Source organism: Phasianus colchicus, chromosome 9 (genome assembly GCF_987193195.1).
Source record: "Phasianus colchicus chromosome 9, bPhaCol1.hap1.1, whole genome shotgun sequence".
Classification (NCBI taxonomy): Eukaryota; Metazoa; Chordata; class Aves; order Galliformes; family Phasianidae; genus Phasianus; species Phasianus colchicus.
Window position 1 is genome coordinate 27,394,840 of NC_143444.1, and position 26,483 is coordinate 27,421,322.

Genomic DNA, 26,483 nt, shown 5'->3' on the forward strand with positions numbered 1-26,483 from the left:
GGAATGCATTAATATTCATTTAGCTTTTTATATACTGCTGGTCAGATCAGGAGAGGGGCTGGGCACTGCTGCTGTGTCAGCACTCAGCAGGTTTTAGGAGTCGACTGCATGTGGAATTCCCAGATAAATTCAAGATCAACAAGCGAAGCCAGACAGAACAACACTGAAAACCACACAGATGCCATATTGATGGCTCTCTGCTAATTTACACAACAATGTGAGTCAACGCAGAAGCATCCTGAAACTTTACCAACTGCTCTATAACATAAGCAGTAATAGAAAGCTGATACTTCCTGGAGGAAGCTGTGCTATCAGCAAGTATATATGCAGTTCAATGAAATTTTCTGTATGAAATAAGCTTCTGCAGACAGCCTGCTCTTCAGCCTCAGTGCTTATGCACACTTATGCACAGCTGTTCATTCACTAAATTCTCATTTCAGTTCTCTGCATTATGACTGCAGTCCTCCATACAAATAATTATCAGTCCACATCAATTAGTTTTCTCCCCCAAAATAAACATAAACTGAGTCTGTATCAGAAATTCATTTGAAGTAAAATTAAAACATTATCAAGATGACTTGTGATAGTATCAAACTTACTATGTGACCCATCAGTAACTCCAGGAATCAGCATTTATAGCTCAGACATTGCTTAATCTGTCAGTGGTGAGAATTCAATGCTGCTATAACACATAACTCAATCCCCTTTTATTTCAAGCTCTGCCAGACAGAAGCTTTCCAGAAAGTCATTAAGTGTTCATAGAATCATTAGGGTCGGAAGAGCCCTCTAAGATCCCTGAACCCAACCCACCCCTCCATGCCCACATCTCTCAGTGCCACATCCCCACAGTTCTTGAACACCCCCAGGTCCAGTGACCCCAGCACCTCCCTGGGTAGCCGGTTCCAGTGCCTGAATACTTGTTCAGAGAAGAAATCTTTCCTAGTATACAACCTGAACTTCCTCAGTAAACGCGTTGCACCAGATAAGATTACCCAAGCAGATTTGCAAGTCATGATTGCAATGCAGCTCTACTGGTGAATGTTTATTCTCCTTCTACTGTGAGGCTATTCCTAGCGTGCAATGTTCTGCATGACACGATCAAAAGAGCCTCACCTGGCTTCTCTTTATTATTTATTTTAAGAAATATGATAGTGAGACCCACATGAGAATTTTTTGAGCAATAACATACAAGAAACAACACGTTCCTAAAACTGCATGCTAAGAGCTGATTTTTTTTTTTTCCTTTTACACCTACATACCTATATTTTAGGGAATACATTGCTCATAAGATGTACAAGAATAAAACCTCTGATGATTAAGCTCATAGGATAAGTACTCCATAGACAGCAGCAATTCACGTCTCCCTTTTCTTCCAGCAAGCCTGAACTGCCTAATGTGGAGAACAGATGAAAAAGAAGCAGCTTGGAAAAGTATTTAACCAAAGCAAATGGCACAGAAAATAAAAAAAAAACTCAGAGCTCTGCAAGCTCTCTGTATCATGGCAGAATGGGGAGCTGAAGGATTTTAAACATTGTATGATTTCTAATAGAAATCATAACTGCATATAGCTGAGATTTGGGATAGGAGGAAGGATGAGGTTTCTGGAGAAGGGAAAAAACAAATTAGATAATATTGACTGTAAGTACGTATACAGTTCTTTTGATGGCAATTCTAGTTTTAATGAGATACATTGTCTTCAGTTTCAGGGCCTAAGATAATCACTGAAGGAGATTAAGAGGCAACTTTCACTGCAGGTTTTCTAGCTGCCTTCTGGCACCATCCTTTTAAGCCCATCCAGTCCTGGGCTCTGAACAAAACAGAATAACCAAGATGTGCCTCTCCAGGATTCCTTGTGAACACGTCCTGCATGCCCTGCTCCAGTCCTAGCATGACCCACTAATGACATCCTCTGTGAGCACAACTCTTCCATCAGTAAGGAAAAAACAAGACCGACGAAGACACGCTCAGCATTCATTATTGGTATGTTTTGTTTTCAGTTGAAAAATAATGTTTAAATCTTATAAAGTAAAAGAAATTTGCTTGGAAAGAGGTCTGTGTGATTTGTCTTCCATGTAGTTCTCACTACTCCATTTAAAATCATTCATCCACACACAAGGTATTCTCAGAGGAACTATCGATAAAAGACTGCACAGAAGCCAAGCACCACAAGCAGCTATTTTTAATTATCCAAACTGCACTGGAAACATGCACAGCTTTACAAGTGAACTTAAGGGCGGAAAGAAAAAGAGGAGTTAAATTTTAAAAAAAAAATTATAGCACCAGGCTACACACTCAGAAAATTCTCCCCATGGAAACCCTGTCTGGTCTAAGACTGTATATAAACCCAGGTGAAACATTTTGGGCTACTGTAAATGAAGATAAAACATGCTGGCATCTGTGTGACAGACACGGCCACAAATAAATTAAGCAATAAATGACACAGCATGCAATTTCTGGCTTTGTGCCTCTTTTTTTTTTTTGTCACATTAGGGTAAAAAGTTGCATTCAAAGACCACAACTGTCTGTGCAACAAGAAACCTCCCAACACTCTCCACCATTTCAGCAGAAAAGCAGGACAAATTCAAGTGTCTGAAGGGATTATGGGATAATAGAGAAGCCTGCTAACAAAAGCAGACAGCCACTGTGACTTAAGGAATCAAAATGAACACCCCACATCTCCCTCCATGCTCAGTGCAGGGGCGTTGTGATGACAGCGCTTGGTCTGAGAAGACACTGCCAGCTGATTTTTTCCTGCCCCAGCTTTCCCTGTTGCTTTCCTATGAGTCACAGGCAAAACTCAACAAGCTCTCGAGGGTCAGGCTCACACAGTTGATTGCAGGCTTGAACTACACCACATGTGCCACACAAAAATTTTCCAGCAGTGAAAATACCACAGCAAAAACAGAGGCTTTAAGAACAGCAGACAGTCCAACCAACAAGGAGATGGACTCAAAGATACCTTTTGTGCCCTTATTGCACATCCTGCTTCTTTTTACTTTGATCTAGCAGAGAACTAAAAACATCAGACCCTGGTCTTCTGCTGAGTGCCCAGCATTATGGTGCCCTGGTCCTCTGCAGAACTACCATGTGCATCATAGATGCACTGCTCCAGTTTACACTCATTGCTCTCCCCCAGTCACCCCAAATTTCCATGGGTTCTTTCAGCTGAGGAATGCTGGGAACATCATTTGAGAAAGTAATGTTCTGCATTATTTAAAATAGTTTCTCTAAAGCAGCACAGAAGAATTTAAAGTCAAGTTTAGTTCTGGGGATCTGAACTCAGGCAAACATAGTAGGGCCCCTTCTCACACTTCTGGCAGTTGTGACACTTCAAGGTAGCCTGGCTTTTTTGCAAGTAAACAAGATAAAATACATTATATGTAATGCTTTTGATACAAAAAAAAAAAAAAAAAAAGTGTCCATTAATCCAGTGATGGTTCACAAAGGCTGGCAAGAATATTGACATTTCCATTTTAAGCAACAATGCCCGGAGAGGTTAAGCGATTTGTCCAATGTCACATCAAAATTCAGATCAAGGCAAGGACAGACCAATTTCTGAAAAGCAGCAGAGCAGCACAGATACCTCTCCTCAATTCACTGAGGATCCTGCCATGGCATCACAGCCATTCCTACTCAGTCTGTGTCTCACTTCTTCCAACAGCCATTATAGACACTGTGAGTGATCTGCACCTCTACCTCGCACTGTACACACTGCTTCTCAGTACCTTTCTCTGGTAAGCAGACCTGTTGCAGGACAGTGAGTTAAACAACCATCAATCCTGTCCCCTTGTATGCACACTCTGTTGATTCTTCTCATTGATTACATGGACACATCACAATTTTGTGAACAGAGCCCAGTCCAGCAGGATGTGAACTGCTTTGCATCTCAGGCAACGCCAATGGCTGCAATAAGACACATATTCTAAATACTGGCTGCTACAGGACACATATCCTAAATCGTGGTCTGGGATTTACCTGGAGCAGCCATATCCAAAAGAAAGGTATGGTGCCAGAATGGTCTTCAAAGTCCTATCTGAATGTGTAGAAAGAAATACAAGACAGTTTGCACTTCTAGTGATTTAGTGAAGTTGTCAAAGCTCAGAGCTAGGGAAACATGAAAAAGACCGGACAGAGTTTTATTGAAATGGCTCAGCAGAAGCTCATGAACAGATTTGTTTCCTCTGAGGCCACAGACTGGCTGCAAGCTACTCAGAAGCCAGTTGTCTCTGGCTATTTTTAGGGCTGGGTGTCCAGATTTTCTTTAGGAAATGCACGTCAATCTTCAGCAAAGTCAGTAAAAGAACGAATCTTTGCAGAATAACCAGACTGTGACAACCTTGCATGTGGAAGTCTGACACCAGCACCATCCCCATTAGCGAGCACATTTCAGCATGACAGACACCAGAAAAGCCCAGTCTTGTTAAGAGCCCCCTTAGACAGAGCCTATCAGCGTGCAGGCACAGCCCTGGCCCCAAGCTATGAAACATCACTACAAACCTGGTCCTTTTTAAAATATATATATATATACAAATTAGAGACTACAAGTTTAATTGCCAGGGCCTCAATGTCTGACATGAACACGACTGTTGAATTTTCCGTTCAATGAGCAGACTGGAGTCTGTTATGGTTTAATCCCATGGGCAACTCAACACCACCCAGCTGCTTGCTCACTTCCCAGGTGGGACTGGGGAGAAAATAGGAACATTAAGAGTGAGAACTCATGGGCTGAGATAAAAACAATTCTCTAGGTAAAGCAAGAGCCACTGGCACAAACAAAGCAAAATATTGGCAAGCCCTTCATTTTGGAAGCATTTTTCCTGTAGAAAAATGGATACATGGAGCCAGGATTGCTTGGACTTGACACCTCGATGTCTCTATTTGCAGTATGACATCCAACCACTAGATGTCTATGTTATGGATCTATAACTTACCCTCCATACTGGCAGAAAGAAGCTGGAGCTCCAGTTACCAAGACAAGCCTGGTGCCTGGTACATCTCAAAGACATAAGGTTATGTGATCATGCTGTTCTTCTGTCAGTTCCACCCCTTGCTAATAACCAGTAATCAAACCAGCTGATTAATTTCTTCAGTTATGTCTGAAAACAAAGCATGAGTCTGTAAGATCTATCTTTACAGGAAATTTAAGATTAGAAAAGTGACAGCAAAAACCCCTAAACAGACAAGGTGAGAATGCTTTAAGCAAAACAAAACAAAGAAAACCACCAACACTTGTTAGCCATAAACAGTGGCATCAGTGTCATGGATCGATCATGCTTTTCAGGCACTCAGAAAAATCCTGTAGAGGAGGTAATCAGATGAGGCACCAGACCAAAGGTTTGTATGATTTATTCCACAATATGAAAGTCAAATGGAAGAGAAAGCCATTAGAAATCCTCAAGCAGGCTTGCAGTGATACAGCTTGGACTGGAAACCTGGGGGGCACCTTGGCAGTCTGTGGATGTTTTTTGAAAGGGACATCTGGACATCCTTGGTGTGGTAACCGCCTGTGAAATGTTTCATACCTAAAGCCTTGCTTCACCTCACGTCAAAACAAAACACAGACCAAAAAATATTATTCCTCCTTGGAAGAGAAGCAGTCAGAGTATGAACTCATCCACCAGCTGTAAGTTCTGCCACCATGCTTGCACTCTTTCTGCAGGAAGATATTAAGAGGCAAAGAAAACCAACTGTATCTTTGTTCTGGTGCTGCCAAAACAAGTTTGTAGAAGTGATTCTGTCCATTGTTTGAAGATGTGAAAGCAAAGACATCACAGAGGCCATGGGTCCATCTGCACCCAGGACTACCAGCACAAATCACACCAGGCCACTTGGAATTCTTGGCAAGTGCCTAAGGCTGCCAGGTTGTTGAGTCACCATAAAGCAGCACAACCATGCCAAAAACCTTGGGGACAGAAGATAGAACATGTATATTTGTGATATGTAAACGGAAAAACTAATGTTCTCACAGACCCTGAGTAGAATCACAGAATATACCAAATAGGAAGGGACCCATGAGGATCACAGAGTGCAGCTCCTGGAATAAACCCACAGCAGATGATTCCCAAGGCATAGCAGCACTGACTTCGATACCCGAAAGCCAAACAAGTCCAAGCTATGCCTGAGGATTAAATTGGACTTTTTATACTCACAGTACATGTGCACAACAGCAGACACTGAAGAGGACTCAGGGGTTAAATCAAGGTCTTGTCTACTCTAAAGATTAACAGTCTTGTATCGCGAAACAGCCCAACACCTTCAAAACTACTGTGCTAGCTTCAGACTCCTTTGGCAGTAGCAGATTTAAAGTTCAGCTCCCCATGCTGCTGGCCAGCAGCTAATCTCCAAGCCGTGAGTGCCTTAAAGCTTTGTGACTTTTCTGCCACAAAGATAAAAGGAAAATAATCTATCCCAGCAAGTACTAAAAGATGATGGTTCCCCTTACATGATCTTCCTGCTGTTGGGAGTAGAAGGGATCAGCACACTCCTCCCCTGCTCCCTGCAGCAGCTGCCATTGCACAGGGGAAGCACGGCTGCACTCTGGGTTTCAGCAGTTCATCCAGCATCCTTGGCACACAGCCCCAGTAAATATTAGAAACACTGGGAGGGATTCCATGGAAGGAGTCAAGGGAAAATTGAAACAGATTTTTTAACTTTGCCAACAACAGAAATTGTATATGCATAGCAACCCTCTGCTGTATTTACTGCTTTCTCTCCATACAGCAGCTGCTGTAGGATCACAGCATAAACTGCTGCAAGTAATTGAGAGGAAGGAATTGACTCTTCCTGTGGGTTAGGATTGAGAAGGATTCATTCTGCACTGATGGAGAGTCAATAAGAGGTTGGCAGCACTTTGTTAGGATGCCTTCCTGACTGCTGCGGCATTCAAAGAGGAGAAACGCAGCTCTCAAACGTGACTCTGCCAAAAGCACTATGAAAATTAAAACAGAAGAGTGCCACAACAACACGACCTCTGGAGAAAGACAATTTTCTGAGAAGGATTTTGCAAACTTGAATTTCAGTGACTCTTAAAATTGTGACTGGTGCTGCAAGATCAGCATTCATTGCAAAAATTAACTAGCTTTTCTGTGATTTTGTGCTATACCTGCCAAGCAAAAAAAAATAATGATTGAGTGCAGTGCAGGTTTTATTTACATAAAGATCTGATTGCCAGCTTCATTCTTATGCAAAGTAGAGACAAAGCTCTTTCAGCAGGCATGTAAAAATCAGATCTAAAAATAACATTATGCTTCAGCTTTACTTGTAAAATGCCTGAGACTGGATGCCCATGCTTCTTTCTTCTGTAGTCACCATGAAATGCAAAAGCTAGACTGAGGAAATCCCCGTGGTTTCCACTGACTGGAAATGGGTTTGCTCAGTGCTGGGAAGAACTGAGCACAGTTCAGCAGCCAGAAGACAGGAACAAGAAGCTGTTGCCCTTTCCTTATTCCCACTTCAAAGCACACACCTCCAAAAAGCTCCCGCTGTATCATCCTGAATGAGCAGTATTTTCCTTCCCATACACACACTCCTGTGAAGTTTTGAAAGCGTCTGTTTTTTTCCAGAGCTGCACCTCTGGTTCCTTCCTTGAAGCTATTGTTATTTCTCAGAGCAAATCTTTTTGAAGCTGGAAAAATAAATGGGTGCGATGCGCTGGAATACTGCCAAAAGGAATGACATAGCAAAGTCACTCTTGAAAGAGGCCTGTCACCTCTTAATGGAAGCAAACTGGTGACCTTGGAAAGGCAGATCACTTGCCTAAGCCCCCACCTATGACAAAGTGAGGAGGGAAAGCACATCTGCACATTAAGGTATCTGTTCAACAAGAAGTCAGGTGCAACTTTTTGACTAAGATAGCCTGTGCTTCTATTTAATAGCTTTTTCCATTTAATGCTTTTCAAAAGCAAAACGCTGCATGTTTATGAACAGCTACACTGGGAGAAGCATGTAACCTTGTGTGATTTTTCTCAGCTCTATCACATCACATCTCCAGACCAAGAAGTTCCACAAAGAACATTTAGTTGTTCACAGAGCTAGCCCTAGGTCACTCCTAGCTTACTTCCATATTCACAGTTGATAGCTTTGTTCCTATCTGCCTAGCTACAAAATCCCATTTCTTTCTCTACCGGCCAGAATGGCACAAGTTCACACACTACAGAATGCAATTCTGATAAGGGTGTAATTTCACTTTCCTTGGGCTGTTTTTTTTTATTATTATTATTACTAATCTCCAGGAGAATGGAGTAAAAATCTTCATCATTATTTCCTTGCAAACACTTCTGCTCATTTTGAAAAGCCACAACACATTTCAGTGCAAAGTAAAAGCTCAGCACTGCGCAGCTGAAATAAGTTCCTGGAAGCAAAACTGTTGCTTTCTAAAGCTCTTAGTGAAGCACTTACTGATTAAATCCAGTAAGAGATCTCAAAATCCTTACTGGATGTAGAAAGTGTCTGGGAATTTGCAGTTCTCCTACATAAAAAGGAAAACAAGTGCACCCAGGAGTAAACCTTTGCAGCCAGAAACAGCCAGGCATGCTGCAGTGCAGGCTTCCACAACATCTGCTCTACAAACCTAATTTTCCCTCACTGTACAGGTGCAGAAGCCATTGGAAATGTTAGCACCTGAGACATGGAGAGGATTTTAAACCTCTTCAAAATAGACTACTTTTTTTTTTTTTAAAAAAAAAAAACCCTGCAGAAACATTCTTGTAAGCAGATGTACATTCTGTAAGACAATGAGAACTGATTCCAATTCAGGACTGTAGCAGGTGAGTCACATTCCTACAGTTATCTCATAAGGACAATTTAGTCTTATGGTTCTTTAGACTAAGATCTCAATGGATTGATACAAAACTACCGTCTACTACACTGCAGTCATTGTGTCAGAGATTTAGCAGATCCTTTAGAGACTAGAATCTACGAGCTTCATTTAGCTGTAATCTGCAGTAGAAATACCCAAATCCTAAAACCCAGGTAAGAACATCACTTCCAGAGGGAACCAGGGGCACTGGGGGGCTATAGGCCCTTCTATTTTCTGGTTCCTTCTTCTGAATAAATTTCAGTCAGTGAAATTTGACAGAACAAAAATTTTTAATGGGTTCATTTACACAAATGTGGCAGACAAATGTATATAAATGAGGCTGAGCTCCGTGGCTGTACAAGAGAAGACAGTTTAAATCATTTAAGAAACAGTACCCACAAATCTCTTTTCTCGAGCGAAGACATCATTTCTTTGTCTCTCAGGATCTCTCTTTCATCTCAACGCTCTGAATTTCCACTAACAGTCAAGTGGCAAGCTGCCAAATTATTCACAGTTGGCTAGAAGCATGGTCACCTACAAGCTAATTGATACCACAAAACTTCCCTCTAGGATGCCATCTGGGTAGCATTCAATATCCTTATTGGATTCAAAAGCCGTCCCACTAAACTTGAAAGCTGCTTCTCTTGACCAAATGCCAATTTGCTGATTTTGTTTGCAAGCACACAAGTGAAACTAAATAGCAATACCAAGCTCCTGGTCCACTCTTCTGACCATACACGGACTGCACTACTCTACAAAAATAAAGACAAAGCATTTTCCCACAAGTAAGCAAACTGGAGAAATAAGAGCAAAGGGCTTTGTCGATGCTAACCCCTGTCCTTACCTGAATAAGTGACCACATTTTTGAAAGAGCTAAGCACACAGCATCTCTTGATGGCTATAATGAGACTTCCAGTTTTCATTTCTAGATTATTCAGTAAATGGCCTACTTTGAAGTACTACTTTTGGGGCCTAGCTGCCACACTAATAGTCAAAGGGGTACGGTAGGAATTTGTGTTCTCCTAGGGCTACTTATCACAGCAGGAATACACCTTTCTGATGTCTGGCCACATCCTTCCAGTTCTCTGCAACAGCAGCTGTAGTTTTCTACAAGCAAAGCCTGTTCCACAGGAAATAGCAGCAATAAATCAGTGCAGAGGTCTCCTGCTGATCATCTGCCACTAGGCAAGTTTCAGTAACTGTGTTGTCACCCCATCAAACTCAGCCATGAGATGGGGAAAGCCAGTCACCTTTACAGCACAACAGGGATCAAACCAGTATCACCTGATGCTGACACGGAATTATCCAGTCCCAAAGAACCAGTGAAGAGTGTGAGAAACACACCATCGAAATAGCTGTTAGCAGTCTGAGACTGAGGAACAAACAGGCCTGCACACACTGCTCAGCATTTCCAGATGAAGGCTTCCCTAATGACATTTGAGAATAACCTTACAGAGCCTCTTTGGCTGAGGAGAGGAAAACCTGTTGAAACAAGGTCACATTTTAACAAGCTCTCAGCCTCCTTTTTCCACCACATCCTCCCTTCGCTCTTTATGGGCTCTCCACTTTGGCCATATTTACTCAACCATTATTGCAAGTTCTGTTTATGAAAACCAAGACGTTCAGATGTGGCTGAGCTTCCAGCTGGCTGGAGACCTTGCACGTGGGTCCCATTCTTAGCCCTGCCGACATTTTATTTCTATTCCTTGTCTTCCAGTGCCAGACAAGCTTACAGTGTGAGCACACTGCACAGGAAGGCAGCCTTTTCCAGCGGAGAACTGCTGACCTAATTCTCCAAAGCACCCAAATCGCACAGCTGGAGGCTGCCTCACAACCCTTCAGCAGGCCTAGATCTCCCTGCACGCTCCCCAGAAAAAGACCCATGGAATCTGTCCTCAGAAGAGCTGCATGAAGCCTTCCTGAGCACCATCTGCTGATGAAGAATCCTTCCAAGACCAGTACGGCTTCATCTTAGTTGTTTTCATACAGAAATTGTGTAATACTTGGCAGGATTGAATTGCTGTTACCTCTTCTTCTCATGGAGAAGAGATTGAATGCTGGAAAAAATAAAGGCAGTTTATTTGGGTCACTTATCCAGACATAATGCTCTTTGAACAAAAGTCAGACCTGGCAAAAGCTCATCAAAACAAATCTCCATCAAGTTCACATACTTACAGACAAGTGCACATCGGGGATAGAAATGAACAGTGCCTGCTCACATTTGGCAGTCCTGCCTGGCCACTTACCACAGTCAAACTAAAAATGTAATTCTCTGAAGTGTTTTAATATCTACAAATTACAGGAAAACAATATTAATATTAGCTAAGGAATGGGAATGGAAAAAGCAGGATGGAAGTCGTATTGACGTAACCAAGTTAAAGAGGTTTACAATGACTCACTAAATAATCACACAGCAACAATAAACTCAACTTGAACTCAGCACGGTTTCACTGTGCAATTTGATGGGCTGCAGCTTAGCAGGAGAAACAACCTTTCCAAATGGCTCGGGTTGTTTTGGGGTAGGGCTTTTGTATATGTGTGTCAGTTGAATATATTGCACTATATCTAAAACACAACATGAACTTCAGGTGTTTTCATAAGACAGTGGATTAAAGAAATAATATTGAGGTTTTCCAATCCATAATCAGGCCAGCATTCAAGGCTGTTTGGAAGAAAAGGGTAACAGCCCATGGATGGTAGGAACACAGCCTGTACACCACTGCATGGGACTGAAATGCAGCTCACTGCACACAGATCCAGTCCTGCTGCCTATGGCAGAGAAACCAGATGCACTGTGGTTATATTACTGTCACCACAGGCTCTCAGTATAAATTCAATATTCCCTGCTCTTTTCAAATTCCTGTGTAGAGTTCAGGTCTACACACTGCCCTTATATCACAAAGAGAACTTCTCAGGTCTTCCTGCTCCAAAAGGCAAAGAGACCTGAAGGTCACCTATGCTCAGAACCTGTGTTAGCTGTAGGAATAACACACCATCTGTTAGAGTGATCTCAGGCCCTTCTTGAAAGGATCACAAAGCTGTGAATAGAGACTAACAGGGAGCAACGACAGCCTCAAAACCAAAATCAAGATCATTCTTCAGCTATGGATATCATAAACTAAAGCATGCCTGTGACTGACCCTACCTTCAGCAGGATACTGGAGAATGCGGACAAAAGTACTGGATATAGAAGGAATGCCCAGTTAATAAAATGTGGAAGGTTTCTATTTTTATAGTTGTGACTACACAACAGCTCTTGCTATTCTGGTTTGCCTATGACAAGTCCTCTCAGACCAAGATAGCAGGGGGTGCATGAGATGTAGAATGGAACAAAATTGTGCTTTTGTTTCCAAGACAGAATTATGGACAAGAATCCTCACTTGCAACAAAGCAGTGGTCAGCCAAGAAATTGCTGTTTCCCTTGTTGAGTCTATTCTGGATGTAACCAGATGGGAACAACTTGACTGCAGTTAAGCAGTATTCATTCAACATGGTTATATTCCCAGCAAGCCTGCTTCTTTGCCTGCATATTATTCCCATCTGTACTACTGCAAAAATCACCTTACCACGTACCATTACGGAAACTGCTCCACACACCAGGGTTACACCTTGACTTTTTGTAGGCGGAATGTGGCTCCTCTCTCAGCAGAGTCCTCAAAGCTGTCTCCATGCAGCCCTTCTGGGCCCACTGCTGTGGTTTTTCCAGCAGAGATGTCAGCTCCCACTGAGCTGTGCTGGCAGGGAGAAGGTCAGAGCAGCACTGTCTGTTGGCACATGAGGTAACAGCACAGCAGCTCCTCAAGACTTCTGCAGAGGCAAAAATCAGGCTGAGCCACCCCACAGACAAAATTCTTCAAATTTCATCTATGGGGAATGGTCCTGCACACAGACCAAGGTAGTAAGGAAACCCCATCAAATACCATAATTAATTAGAACAGAATACACAGAAAATATCTTCCTCAGTCAAGATGCCCATGCTTTAATATTTTGATTTCTAATAAGTCAGGATGAAATGGGATCCTAGATCTTCCAGTTCCTACTCAATGAGAACTAAACTCACTTTCTCTCTCCTTGAAAGCTACCAGGTATGAATGTTTCCTCCCTCCCATCTACTGAGGGGAATTTATCCAGTGTCAGATAAAGAAACTCACAACACTCATATATTTAAAACTGCTACTGTAAAGGCAGAGGAAAATAATAAAATAATAAAAATAACAAAACAAAAACCAACCTACAACAGCAGTTCTCAGCTGATTACTATAGAAAAATGACATTTACAGATGCCTTTTGTCTATGCTAAAGGTCAAGCTGATGCACCAAAAAGTCTCTTCTGAAGGAAATTCACCCCCCAGCTCAAGCAGAGATGATGCAAGCCTTAAGGTGTACCAAAGTTTTAAAAAAAAAAAAAAAAAAAAAAAAAAAGCCATATTTTAAAGAAAAGCTTTTGGGAATTTCAGTTTCTTGTTCTGGGTTTCATCAGGCTTGTTCTCTCCCTCAAGATATCCAATCCCAAACGACTTCAGTAAAAACAAGTAGCAGGGATAAAACACTATTCAAAACTGATGTAGCAGGCTCTGCCCTAAACCAGTTATTGAATATGCTCCTAATGCCACATTCATACATGCTCCTACACAGAGAAAAAGAAACTTTGGTAGGAAGTAAAGGGAGCAAACTGGGTCCTATACTCAGTTGCCTTCCTCTCTGCTCCCTGCCAGAGAAGTGTCTTTTTCGCACTCCAAAATTAACTCTGTGATATGAAAATGAAGCTGGCACAACACAGAGAAGGAATGGTTAATAACAGATCACTGTTCAACTGTTATGATTACAGACATCCCTTTGACAGCTATCCAACTTGCACAGAGAAGGAAGGAAAATAAACGGCCTCTGAAGAGGTTTTTCACTTTCAGGTTTTCTTGAGATGCTCTGTTAGTGTGCTAAGCATGCACAAGAGAGGTTGCCAGGACTGCCCTGTGAACCCCAGCACAAACCTGACTCCTGCTGCAGGAATGCAACGCTTCCCACGGTGCTGAATATCTCAGACATGACCTCGAGAGCTGGAGAATTGGAACTGCTCAGTGACAGGTAATGACTTTTGTTCTGTGCACACACACATTCTGGGTTATCTTTTGCCAATACACTTCACAGTGTGCCCAACAATTTCATGTTCAGCTGCCCTGAACAGTAAGCAGGTGCAAAGCCCCACATCAACCCCTTCTCTCCAACACTGTCACCCTAAACAGCATTGCCTCAACCTCAGTTTCATTCTCAACATTTAAAAATAGCATAGAAGAACCAAATGCATCCAGTCAACATAGAAGATTCAATGTAGGCTGAAGTGTAGCATTTGTGCAGGAGCTATTAATCTTTTCTAAAAGAGTTTGCACTAAATAAGGCTGGCAGCATTCACACGCATTTGTGCATAACCAAATGTGAAGAAATGTGTGCTGCTCTCAGCCAAGCTCTCAATTTCCTTAAATGCTTGAGCAAGAGAAGGTGTTCATAAAGCTTTGTGCGATGCTGCTGAGGACAGGCACTCTGAGAAACAGGGCCATGAGGATTAATGGCTAAAGTCCTTCTGCATGAGAAGATGGAAAAGGATTCTAGCGAGGCAATGAAATGCTGAGCACAAGCCAGGCAAAGGCTCCACATTGCTCAGGCCTGTGCTCATCTACAACCATGAAGAATAGTCAGCTACATTTTTTATCATCACCCTCTAGAGAAGGTGCCTAGATTTATACAGCACGCCCCAGAAGTTCTCCCCTGCTCCATGCTTGCACTCTTTGAAGTGCCACACCATGACCAGAGTCCTCCAGGGGAGGACTGGACAGATGCAGTTCTTTACAGCACCTGACAACACAGCTCTCAATACCTATTTAACATCAGGGATCAGCATGCAATGGAACCTGGGGCAAATATATAGAACATTTTGTTTTTTTAAAAGCAGTACAAAATTCTGTGATACAGAGCTCTTGTATAACAGTGAATGGAAATCACCTATCAAAGAGCAATTCCTTAAAACAAAGCTTGCAACGTCAATATACCAATGTGATCCCAGCAGGGACTGTTCCACAGCTTCCCTCTGAAAGTGATTATTTATCACACACTAGAAAACTGTTCCCATATAAGTCACCTCTTCCAAATGATGTAACAAGCCCAAAGGGATCAGATAATAGCACCCAGCTAACTTAAGTGCTGCCTTTATTGCCATCAAGATGAGGGTGCAGCCCTACTTACAGAGCTGGCAGAAATGCATATTGCTGTGCAAACACAGGAGTTACACAGGGCAAACTGTATCTTACCATTTTACACAGGAAAGGAAAAAGGAAGAGAGAGACATCAATAAAATGCATACCTGTGAGTTACACTTCCTGATTCATTTTGGCTCTTGCCAGGCAAGGACATGTTACAAACAATGGATTAGAGCTCAGGTGCACCAGGGATAAGTTACTTCAAGAGCCAGCGCTCAGGTAACAGCAAGGTGTGGGCATGGAGGTCATGAAGGCCAGGAGAGTTAGGGTAGTACCATCAGGTTGCAGTTGGACTTGATGATCTTTAAGGTCTTTTCCAACATGAGCAATTCTGTAATTCTATGAGAGGAACGATACCGTGTGAAACGGAAAGGAACGATGATTGCAATCTCAAAAACAGGACTTCTGGCCAGACAGGTGTGCAGGTGGCTGCACTGATGAATGCCTGTACACAGGCAGTGCTCTACTACTCTTTAGGATATATCAGAATGCACCAGGAAGAGAAATCTACTTTGAAACGCAAAGTACCAAGTTCATGCTCAAATGCTTGTGTATTTTGTTGTTGATATGAAATGCAAGTGGTGATTTGAAGCATATGATCCATCACAAAATTTTGAAACAGTATGTTATCTAAACACTGGGATTTTTCTGAATATATTATGAACCGTACACAACAAAAGCAAAGGCTAAACCCTTGAGCAGTTATTTAATCCATGGAACATGATTATCTGCGTAAAACAATGTGATAATGGACCAGAAAACAAGAAATTGGGAACATTCTTCATGAGTCATTGGTGTTCACAATGTGTTGCTGAATCACTCTTCAGCCTTGGGCAAAGGATAACTTCTCTAAGCATCACTTTTTCCATCCATAAGATAATAATTAGTCCACATGCACAAAGTGGTGAAGATTCATTAGCAGCTGAATTGCTAACCATCCAGTCGATGATAAAGGTGTAATGACTGTAACACAACTACACTAACATGAACAGAACCATGCTGTTAGGAGGGAAATATACCTTGGCCTATATCAGTCAACACAGACTGAGGCATCCCTCTCTCTGTATAAGTGGTTGCACGGTTGCCATTGTGATTTAAGAGATGTGTACAGAGACATTTACATGTTTATATCTGAAACAGCCATCACCTGTCACCTATTTGTATTCTCAGTGCAAACATTTACTGCTCCTACTAATTCTGATTTTTATGCTCCTAACTACTCCCTGAATCATGCCAAGTAACATCAGATTTGGACAAAATAGGTCCAGCAAATCCAACCAGCTTTACTGATACACAATCACTGCTAAATCAGCAAACCAAGCAGCTGATACAGTAGAACTGTGCAACATGACTGGAAAGATAACTAGAACTTCATTCATCAACAAAAATGGAAAAAGCCTCAAAAGCCACCAATTGACTGCATTAACTTTAGAGCAAAGATGGACAAAAGACCTCTATTGGGTAATGCACCACTGAACACAGACTTGGGATCAAAAGAAGATTTTCACTCACCCTCTGCCAGGTAAACTGCCATCTCAACATACACTGTAATACATGCACACCTCTAGGAAAGAAGCATGGAAAAAGCGTGAAACAAGGCCGGCTAAAGTACAAGAAGTCAAAACCTGGAACTGGAGCAGTTATCTAAAAGAGGAAAGCAGAGTTTGCTGTCAGTTGTACACAACAGCCTTTTCAACAGTCATTCTCTTAATTTGCAAAACGGTGCTACAGGCTATTTGGAAAGGGATGTGAGTACAAAACAAGATAACATATCAAAAATTTAAACAAAATCAGCAGAAAATTTCCATCTACTTCAGTGGATTTTTAACACAGCCTCTTTCCCCCCACCCGCCTTCCTTTCAGTACTTTGCAAGTCCAAGAAATCTCATGCACAGAAGCTACAAAAACTAAGCTAGAACTCCAGAAAAGACAAAGAAACTTACAGTAGGCAAAATTCTCACCCAGGACAGACAAGATTCTGCAGCACTAATAGATTTTCAATTATATTTCTATCTTTAAAAAGTAATCAGAGCACAGACAGCAGTTGCCAAAAAGAGCCCTTCTGGTTCTCAAGTACAGGGCTGTGCTCAGGCTGCCATGGAAACTGAGCCCTGCCTGCTCTGGTCCTGGTACAGTGCCACACATGCTCTCAAGCATTTAATAAATATTAATAATGGAAAAATAATACTGATAGATCAGAAACTGAACATCTTCACTATGGAAAAAAATCTGGCAGCAAAGCTGATTCCATGCGGCTTCAGCCTGAAGGCTGTATTGCCTTAACTAAGGCAACTATAAATCCCATTCTCTTCTAGTTTCTAACACCCACTCTCAGCATTAAATGGAAGGTTAATCTGACTGTCAGTCCTTATCTGAGACTGAAAGAAGGCAGGAGACTGGAGGGAAAACTGAAACACTTCCACTAGCCCGACAGGTACAACTGTGATAAGCAGCGTGGTTGGCTGTATGAAGCACTGCAGTGGAGTGGGGGACCTCGTGGCCATCCTTGGCTCTGCCACTGACTCTGTGCACCCAAGGCCAGCTGCCACCTGCACAAGAGCTGTACCACCACCACTCACCTCTCCAAAGGGAGACATGGGACGGCCAGCTCTGCTCAATCCCAGGGAAGAAGCCACAGTCTTTGGCACAAACAGAGCTGTGCTCCGTCAGAGTGTCCTCAGGGCGAGATACGCAGTGGAACTCACACTGAGAGACAAGCAGAGATGGAGCTCACATCCTCACACCTTTCAGCTTCACCCAGTTTCAAATCTTGACAACATTTCAATCTGGATGCATTTCATTTTATTTTTTCAACCAGTTCACAGCATTATTACAACCACTAAAATCTAATCAGTTTGTTATCACTTGAATTTCAGACAGAATTCTTCACAGAGCAGAAAATCTGCATTAATTATATCACAGGGCCTTTTACTCTCTTTACTTCCCTTGCAGCTATCTAAATAGTAATAATTTCAGCAGGAAACAGAGTTAGAAAAATTACACTCGACATTTTTAACATTTCCTGCACAAGCACTGTAAAACAGCAGAGGTTTCCCTGTGGCTACAACCAGCTGTCTGCACTCAGCACAACACACTGGAACAGGCAGAATGCTTCCCTACCAAGGCCATGCCACGCAGAAGGAAACAAGCAGCAACACACATCTCCATCCCCATCACTCAAACTCAGCTCACTCATTTGTTTTCCTGAGCAAAGCAAAGAAAGAGAAACTGACATCTTTCAGCATCTTGTAAGGCATTTAATAGCACAGAAAAGCTGAGCTAGCAATAACATGCTTTGGCAACATGTTGGGAATTGCCAGAGAAAAGATGCAGGTAAATGGAAACTTGTGGAGAGGAAGAAGGCAGTGAGAGAGGCTGGCTATGAAGGAACACTGCAAGGACCAGGAGAATTCTGTGCCAAATCAAGTCTGCCACAAACACATCTCCAACACCACACAGCAGTCTGAGGCACACCAACAACCTGGTACGTTTGGCAGTCAATTAAAAAAGCTGCTGCTGCTAAAAAAGCAGGCAGCAACAAAAACTGTGTGTCTGCAATATTAGTAACAGATAAGAGGATCGATAATTGTCAGATGTTGTCACGCCTTACATTTTCAAGCCTCAAGTGTTTAACATCCTTTTAGGCAGACCACAGAGTCAAGCAAACTCATTATTTCCAGCCCTGACAAATTTCTCAGATCAGGTGCATCAGATTAACGTGTTCACCAACACATTCCACTCAGCTTCTTCATAATGTAATTTGTTTGTTTTAATTCATCTCTGAACATTTTCTGGCAAATATTAAATTATCCTAAGTATCTTCCACCCCAACATAAATCAGTAAGAAACCACATCTCCACCCCATGCTAACCCTGGCTCTGTAACACAGCAGACAAAAGAGAGCTGGTCTATGCTGACTTCTTTACATTAGGATGTTCTTGGTGAGGTTTGCCTACTGTGGCTCCAAACATGCAGCGCTTTTATGTCCTCTGAAATGACAGCTCTGTGCTCTCTGATAAACAAACCAAGTCACGGTCAGTTTTGACTGCAGTGTCATCACTTCCTTCTTGAACTTAATCATTATTTTTAATCTTCCCATTCTCTCTGACCTCAGGCAGGTTTTCAGATCTCAGCTTTTTGCTGGAACTGTATCTAGAGTCTATTTCTTCATATAGCACAGCAGCAGCCCATAAAACCCAAGCTTCCCTCTGCAGTCAGAATGCCCCCAGCAGCTAGAATGCTAACCCAGTTCCCTCTGTACTTCCTGCAATTCTGCCCCAGTCCCACCTCAATTTCTTTCCCAGACGAGGAGCAGCAGCGACAGAAAGACACTGCTTCCAGGAGATCAGCTGCACCTGTGGTTAATAGAGGTCCTCAAGTGTGTATGCCTGGAGGTGAGGAAAAGCAGGAGAGCAGGTTTCACATGTGTACTTGCTGCTTGATTTCTACATAAAGAATGCAGCAGATAAAAGAAAAGCGGGAAACAAATTAAAAAAAAAAAAAAGCCAAAAAAACCCAAGCAGGTTAGGTTTCTCAGAACAGACAGTGAGAATGTAACAAAAAAAGGAACAAAAATAACATTTTCTGTGTTACACAAGAAATCCATAAACTAGTTCAGACACCAGCTTGCATGCCCACACAGCACAGATAATGACACTGAGGCCACAGGCAGACATGTAAGCAAACAAGCCCTGCCTCTGCACCATTCTGCCCAGTGCTCCCAGTTTGACTATAGCCATGCAACCCAGTTAATTAATTGCTTCCAAAATCAAGAGCATATCATCATGGATGTGCCAGGGACACCTAAAATCCTCCCCATGGTGATGTACACAGAGACACCTGCATCACTGGAACAACACGCAGCAATTAGTCAGAACAGAGAACACTGTCTCAACACTGAACTTGAAGAAAAACTGGAACAGACAACGGAGGACAAAAAAAAAAAGTCACAGAGAACATACTTGACAATTGTGACTGCCTTGCTGTCTCACCTTGTCATATCCTAAAACCTGCGAGCATGGTGCACCGTCACACTTAGGCCACATTTAACTCTTCACAGGATCGAGATTGCTGTTCTCAAATAAGCTTTTGAACAGAAAAGCAAGGAGAATATCAGGCTGCCTCCTGGGCTATCACACAGGCAGCCAAACTCCATATTCTCTGCACACAAAGCCAGCAGCAGAGCAGCAGCCCGGCCAGCAGCAAGCAGGTTAGGCCATAAGCCACAGACTGTGGCCCCAAGGCAGGGCAGGAGCTGAGGGAACAGAAGTTTGCTGATGCTCCAAGCATTCATCCTGCATTCCAGACATGTATGAACAGCCTTTAAAACAGTAACTCCCTTCATACTGTGTCTCATAGTTTAGGCAGCCTCAGTCCTGTCCCATAAAAACGTACCTGTGAACAGTGGAAGCAGAAAGCAACAACATGGAAAGTACCTCAATGCAAAGAAGGAAAATGGAGCTTCAAAAGACACCAGTAGTTCCGCATTAGGATGTGTCCCCCTGCAGGCAGACACCACAAAGCTGAAGTGGCCTCGCAGTTCGTTTCATTTTAGGAAACCAGTTAAACAACCGGGTGCTTTTTGCAACTGTGCCACATTTCAGAACTTACCACCAATTAAATACTTAAGCAGACAAAAAGCTTTATTAATTTGGATTAATTGCAGAGATACACATCTCCTTCTTTCTTGCTACTGTGTCACAGACGAACAAGCACTGTTTTTTCCTTCTTGGCAGCCTTCTTTGCTACCAGGAATTGTTTCCTTTTACTTCTTGCAAGGCAGTTACTGTGCTCACACATTACCTATATCCATTCGGCTCTTCCTTCTACCTTTCCCCAACACGAGTGGCTCTTCCTCTACTTTCTTGCTTCTCTTTAAGCTCCAGTACTTTGTTTTCATACCGCAAAAGTCATCACTATGTTATGATGCTCCTTGGACTGTTATCCTTACTAAAAGGGCTTATTCCAGTGCTATCCTTCTCAAATGATGCAATATGAAATACGCACGCCTGAGATTTGCTCAAATAATGAATACTGAAAGAATCACAGAGTTTCAACTCTAAAGATTATTTAAATCAAACTGAAATGAAACACACAGTTTAGCCTGCATTGTGATGTGTATGTTATAGATCTGACCAATGCAGTAAACTCCAAATCCCAGCCCTGGGGAAGGCACTGCCTGCTCTCACATGTGAACCATGGGGCCAGAGAGCTTGTAACTTCTTCCTTCATCAGCAACATCAGTTAGTATTCAAGAATTGTACTAAACAGGCCTTTTCCCCTTTAAAAAAAAAAGAAGAAAAGAACTAGATTTCTTCAGTTTCATTTGTTTCCCACAAATAAAACCTCTAATGTCAACCACTACATACCAAGGAAGAACTTGGTCCTGTAACATGTAGAGCAAGGCTACTGAGCAACCCAAAATAACCTTAACACAGTTCACAAGCCAGTACTCAGTAGGTTGATCTAAGTGCTACAGAGTCAATATTTTGCCATGCTTCATTTCCTGAGCTGGCCACGTTCTCATCAAAACAACAGCACATAACTGAGACTACCAGTCATAACACAACAGGGTTACTGAATGGAAAGCAAATTCCCAGGAGATGATACAGAGTGATTACCAATTCTACTTTTAGTCTAAAATTCCTTTTAAAAAGCCAATATTACACCAGCAGAGCTCTAGAGGAGACAAAAAAAAACACTACCCAATCCCAACAACAGCAGTCTGTGCAAGAATGGAGGGTAGAAGGAAGCACTGTTCTGTTAGGTTGTCAACTCCCTGTTTTTCCACAAAGTAATTAAAAATATTTTTAATTACAAAATCTTCCAATGTGTGTAGATCATTTACCCCAGAGACAAACACGTCCCACAAACTGGTTGTTAATACTCACAAAGACCATTCCATCTCTTCAGCAAGCGAGGATATACATAAACAGCAACGAGCAAAAAATGTTGTCATATTGATAACAGATGTTATCAACTCTGGGAAAAGCATCAATAGGTAATTACAGGGGTTGCCATGCCCCACACAGTATTCATTACCAGCAGGCTACCTGCATTTTCATTCCACTCTCCTTCACCACTACAGTGTGCTGCATTTTCCAGAACTATTTCTTCCACCATATATGTTCTTAAAATAATTTCTAAGTAAATATGGCTATTGCAGTGATGACAGCAGAGGTGGCATGTAGCAAGAAAACATATGGAACATATTCTTTCATCCAGTGAATATAACTCTAAACATTACATATGTGGAAAAGTGGCACTACTATTTTTTTTTTAAACAGTGTTCAGAAACAATGTAAGCAAGAGAAGTGTGTGTGAAAAAGCTATCTTTCAGATGGGTTAAAGAAGCAACTGTGAAGTATGTGTGTATATGGTGTGTATATGTGTGTGTGTATATATATATATATATATAAAACTAAGTTAGCCATTAATGAGTAATTTCTGTAGAGTACTCCTCAATGACTTACAGAATCATAGAATGGCTTGGGTTGGAAGGCACCTCAAGGATCATGTAGTTCCAACCCCCCACAGGCTAAGTTGTCAATTGCTAAATCAAGACTTAGAACAAATGTCGTGTTCATATTAAGGTGAAGAACTTCCCTGATGTCTTCACATCCAAAAATTCTCCCTTCTAACATCAGAAAGTCACCATTCTACCACAATCTACCCCACTCTATTTTTACCACCCCAACAGTATAAACTCTGAAACAGATCAGATGCAGCTATTGGTCTAAATCATCCTAACGCAGCCCAATTCCTGCTGAGCACATGTTCAGGACTGAGTTTTACACGCTCCCTTCCATCGCAATGCTTAAAGAGAAAACCAAAGGGAAAAATGGAAGAAAACCAGCCCAGATGCTGCTTGCCACCGAATCATCTGCACTAGACAAGAAGCTCAGGTCACAAACCCAACTGCACAACACGGAGCACAGGGTGCACAGTCTGAAGATGCCGCTCCAGCCATCAGCCTAACATCTGCACAGCAGCTTCCAAAGCACAGCCTGCAGACCACCTGCAGCTCCCCAGGCCTTTGCCCAGCAGCCCACAGAGGGGCCTTTAGCCAGGAAATGTCCAGAAGCCCAAAAGCAGCGTGCTGTGCGACTGCCCGCACCGCCACAGGTCAGTGTCTCTGCAAACTCACAGGCTTCTGTGAAAACACTCCCAGCTAAAACTGTCCGTGAGTCCCAGCTTTGTTCTCAGTCGGCCATGGCCTCAATGAACTTTTTGTAACCTCAAAAATTCCAAATCTAAGCTGTGGTAGCAAAATTCCCACATAAAGCACGTTTCTATCTGAATGCTGCTGAACTCTTCGTATCACAAACTTATGCATACATAGTCTGTCAAGTCCTGAGTACAAAAGCACTAGAAATAAATGTTATGCTTTATCTTACAGCATCAAGAAGTTCACTGCAAACAAGAGTTTGGGAATCCCAGCTCTCCACAAACTGATGCACTCAGAACACACTGGGAGACAGATGAGTCAGTGATGCTGCTAACAGTTACATGCATGGGAACATGCAACCACTGACTCTTCTTTTTTTGGTACACTCTTACAGTCTACACACTTCTAAGAGTTGAGTGAATTAAAACCTGATGCTTTTTCAATGTCTGTTACCCTACAGTGATAACTCAAGAGTATTTGGTACCTGCTGAGATGGTAACAGTGCAGCCCCACAAACTTCCCCAAGGTTACTGGATGCCACTCACACACAGGACCACACCAAAGGAAAAGGCACGAATGCCACCTGCCCAGGACTGGAAGCACAGATCTCCTTGTGTTCTGTTCCTGCACGTTAACAGGGACACAATCAGTACGACGTGGGTAAGGCTGCCGAGCAGCACTGCTTGCCCATCAGAATCGCACTCGCAGATCTAAGCACAGAACTCGCACCAGCCCCACACCTTGCGGGAAGCTTTGAAGGATGGCATCCACGTGCACACCTGGCCCTGCGCACGGCCCGTCCCGTTTCGGACACCCACCGGCTGCCCACGCTGCTCGGAGCGCTCCGCTGCCGTTGGCCGATGCAGGCGGCCACGGGGACCCGAGGCGGGCGGCAGAGCGGAACGGGGCCACGCCGGGGAGCTGCGCCGCGTCACGGATCTGCTGCTCGCGGCAGCCAATGGGCGCCGGAGCCGGGCACGGCGCGACTTCATTCATTCATTCATAAAAAAGAGGCGCAGCACATATAGGAAACGCGCCCTTCCGGGCTCGGTACGGTGCGGGCCCCACCGCGACTCCCCGCCCCACCGGGTACTCACGGCAATCCGCCTCGTCGCTGTTATCCGAGCAGTCGTTGTCCTCGTCGCACGCCCAGACGGCAGGGATGCACCGCTCGTTCCGGCACTGGAACTGGTCCTTATCGCACTCCTTCACGGCTCCTGCGAGACACGCGGCCGCCCCTGGGTCAGCGGGGCGCGCTCCGCCACCGGGGGAGTTCCGGGGTCGGGGTCGGTCCCGCAGCCGGCACCGGGAGCCGCCAGCGGAGGGCAGGGGCTGGGGCTGGGCCCGGCTGGGGGGGATGCGCCCGGCGGGAGCACGGCGGTGCACGGAGCTGCTTTGTGTGCGCGTGGAAGGGCCGCTGCCGTGCTCCGTGCACCGGGTTGGGGGCGGGAGATAAAGAAACCCGGGGACGGAAAATGGTTAAACGCCAAACGAAAAAGACAAAGAAAAATGGAAAAGCGCACCGAGGCCAGGACCGCTCCGTGCATCCGCCAGCGGGGCAGATCGCGAGGAGAAGAGATGAGCGGGTGCGGGCGGCGCTCCCGGAACGGGGGAACGACCCGGCTGAAGTTGAGGGCGGGGGGACGGAGCAAATCTGCTTTGCAGACGCCGCGCCGCTTTGCCGAGGCACAAATCTCCTCAGCGGGGGATTAAAGGTGGCAGCTCCCGGCAGCAGCGCTCGGGTCGCGCCGACCGACGGAAAAGCGCACGCGGTCCCCGCTCCCTCCTCCGCCGCTCGCAACCGCCTCACGGAGCGGCGATGCGAGGTGATGCCCGGGTCCGGCGGGACCCTCGCGCCCGCCCAGCATCGCACGGCCGAGCCGCGCGCTTTCCGCCGGACCCACCTTTGCCGAGATGCAGCTTCAGCAGCAGCAGCTGGAGGAGCAGCAGCCGGGCGAGCGCAGGCCGGCACATGCTGCCCGCTCCCTCCGTGGCAGCGCACCGTGTGCGGGATGCGCCCCGCTCGCCGCCGCGCGCCGCCCGCACGCGGCCCCGCCCACAGCCGCGCGCCGCCGTGACGCGTCCCCGCTGGGCGGGCCCGTGCGCGTGCGCGCGCACCGCCACCACGCGCAACCGGCCTCGGGCGCGCGGTTCGGGCACGGGGTGGCAGCGGTGGGCGGCTCCGTACCTCTCGTCCGCGGTCATCCGGTACCCGGCTCCACTCCGCTCTTTTAAATGGCCCGGAGGCTTAACTTCGGCTGGCGCTCAAGCCGCGCTGTTGTGCTTCTCTGCGCGTAATTGCGCCCAAATGGGTGAAACGAGCGGGACGTGCGCTGAGGGCGATACCCTCGCGTTGGTCGGCAGCTGCTGGGGAGATGTCCGGGCTGCGCCCGTCCTTCGGCTGCAGAGCTCCGGGGGGAAACGCGAGTGCGAGGGTGAGGAGTGTCGGTAACCTCATTACGAAAAGATATTTTCAGGTGTAACCTGAATCTAACAGTGCAGCAGCATTAACGTGGTTATAGGCGAGGCCTTTGTTAAAGAAAAGAAAAGAATCGAGCACTAATTTTACATGAGCCGATGCACTACCATTGCTCGGTTGCAACCCCTGCGATGCCATCGGCCTCAAACCGCTCGTCGTGTAAAAGCGCACCTGTGCCTTTAAGCAGGCTTTTGCAAGTCATTGGTGAGCAGCGTCCGGGAGCCCGAGCAATGCGCGCAGGGCCGGCTGATGGCTGTGCCGTGTCCCCGCACCTGGCAGAGATCGGAACCCTGCTGGGGAGTTTTTTAGTGCGCAAAATGCAGCGCGTTTGTGTTAGCTGGGTCATTGGGAGAAATTGCGGTAATTGCTCAAAGCTGAGGAGGTATTTCTCATGCCTTAGGTCAGACTGATAGAACTACCCTAATTCCTGGCCTCTTCTGTTTCCTAAATTAGAGCTGGAAGTGGCTCCAAAGTCAGCAGTGGAGCTATTCAGGATGAAACAGGTGCAGAGCATCAGTGGTAGCAGCGATCTGGTGTGATCCATATTGGAACTTTGAATTTCTAGAAGCTAATTTGGCTGCATGCCTCTCACAGAAAGCAACGTAAAGAAACTTGTTCTAATTAAATAGCTCAGATGACACCTGACCTGCTGTGATTCTAACAGCCCTTACTGGCCGTTCATTGAAGTGGCTGCTAGGAGCCCGGTGCCTGGGGGATTTGTGTCACATTTGTGTCCCAGAGGCAAAGAGGAAACTGGAGAAATTAAAGGAGGTTAAGGTAGAGAAACCATGT

At 44.4% G+C, this 26,483-nt stretch overlaps 1 protein-coding gene across 2 annotated transcripts in view; it reads right to left on the reverse strand.

The window, feature by feature from the left end:
* Positions 1 to 25,266, reverse strand: part of LRP8 (LDL receptor related protein 8) — a 151,520-nt gene extending 126,254 nt beyond the window's left edge. For both annotated transcript variants that reach the window (XM_031602635.2, XM_031602623.2), the window contains exons 1-2: positions 25,117 to 25,266; positions 24,310 to 24,429 (exon numbers count right to left, since the gene is read on the reverse strand). In XM_031602635.2, the coding sequence (XP_031458495.1) occupies positions 24,310 to 24,429; positions 25,117 to 25,186 (190 nt within the window). In that variant the 5' untranslated portion in view covers positions 25,187 to 25,266. The remainder of the gene's footprint in view (positions 1 to 24,309; positions 24,430 to 25,116) is intronic.
* Between the last annotated feature and the right edge of the window lie 1,217 nt (positions 25,267 to 26,483).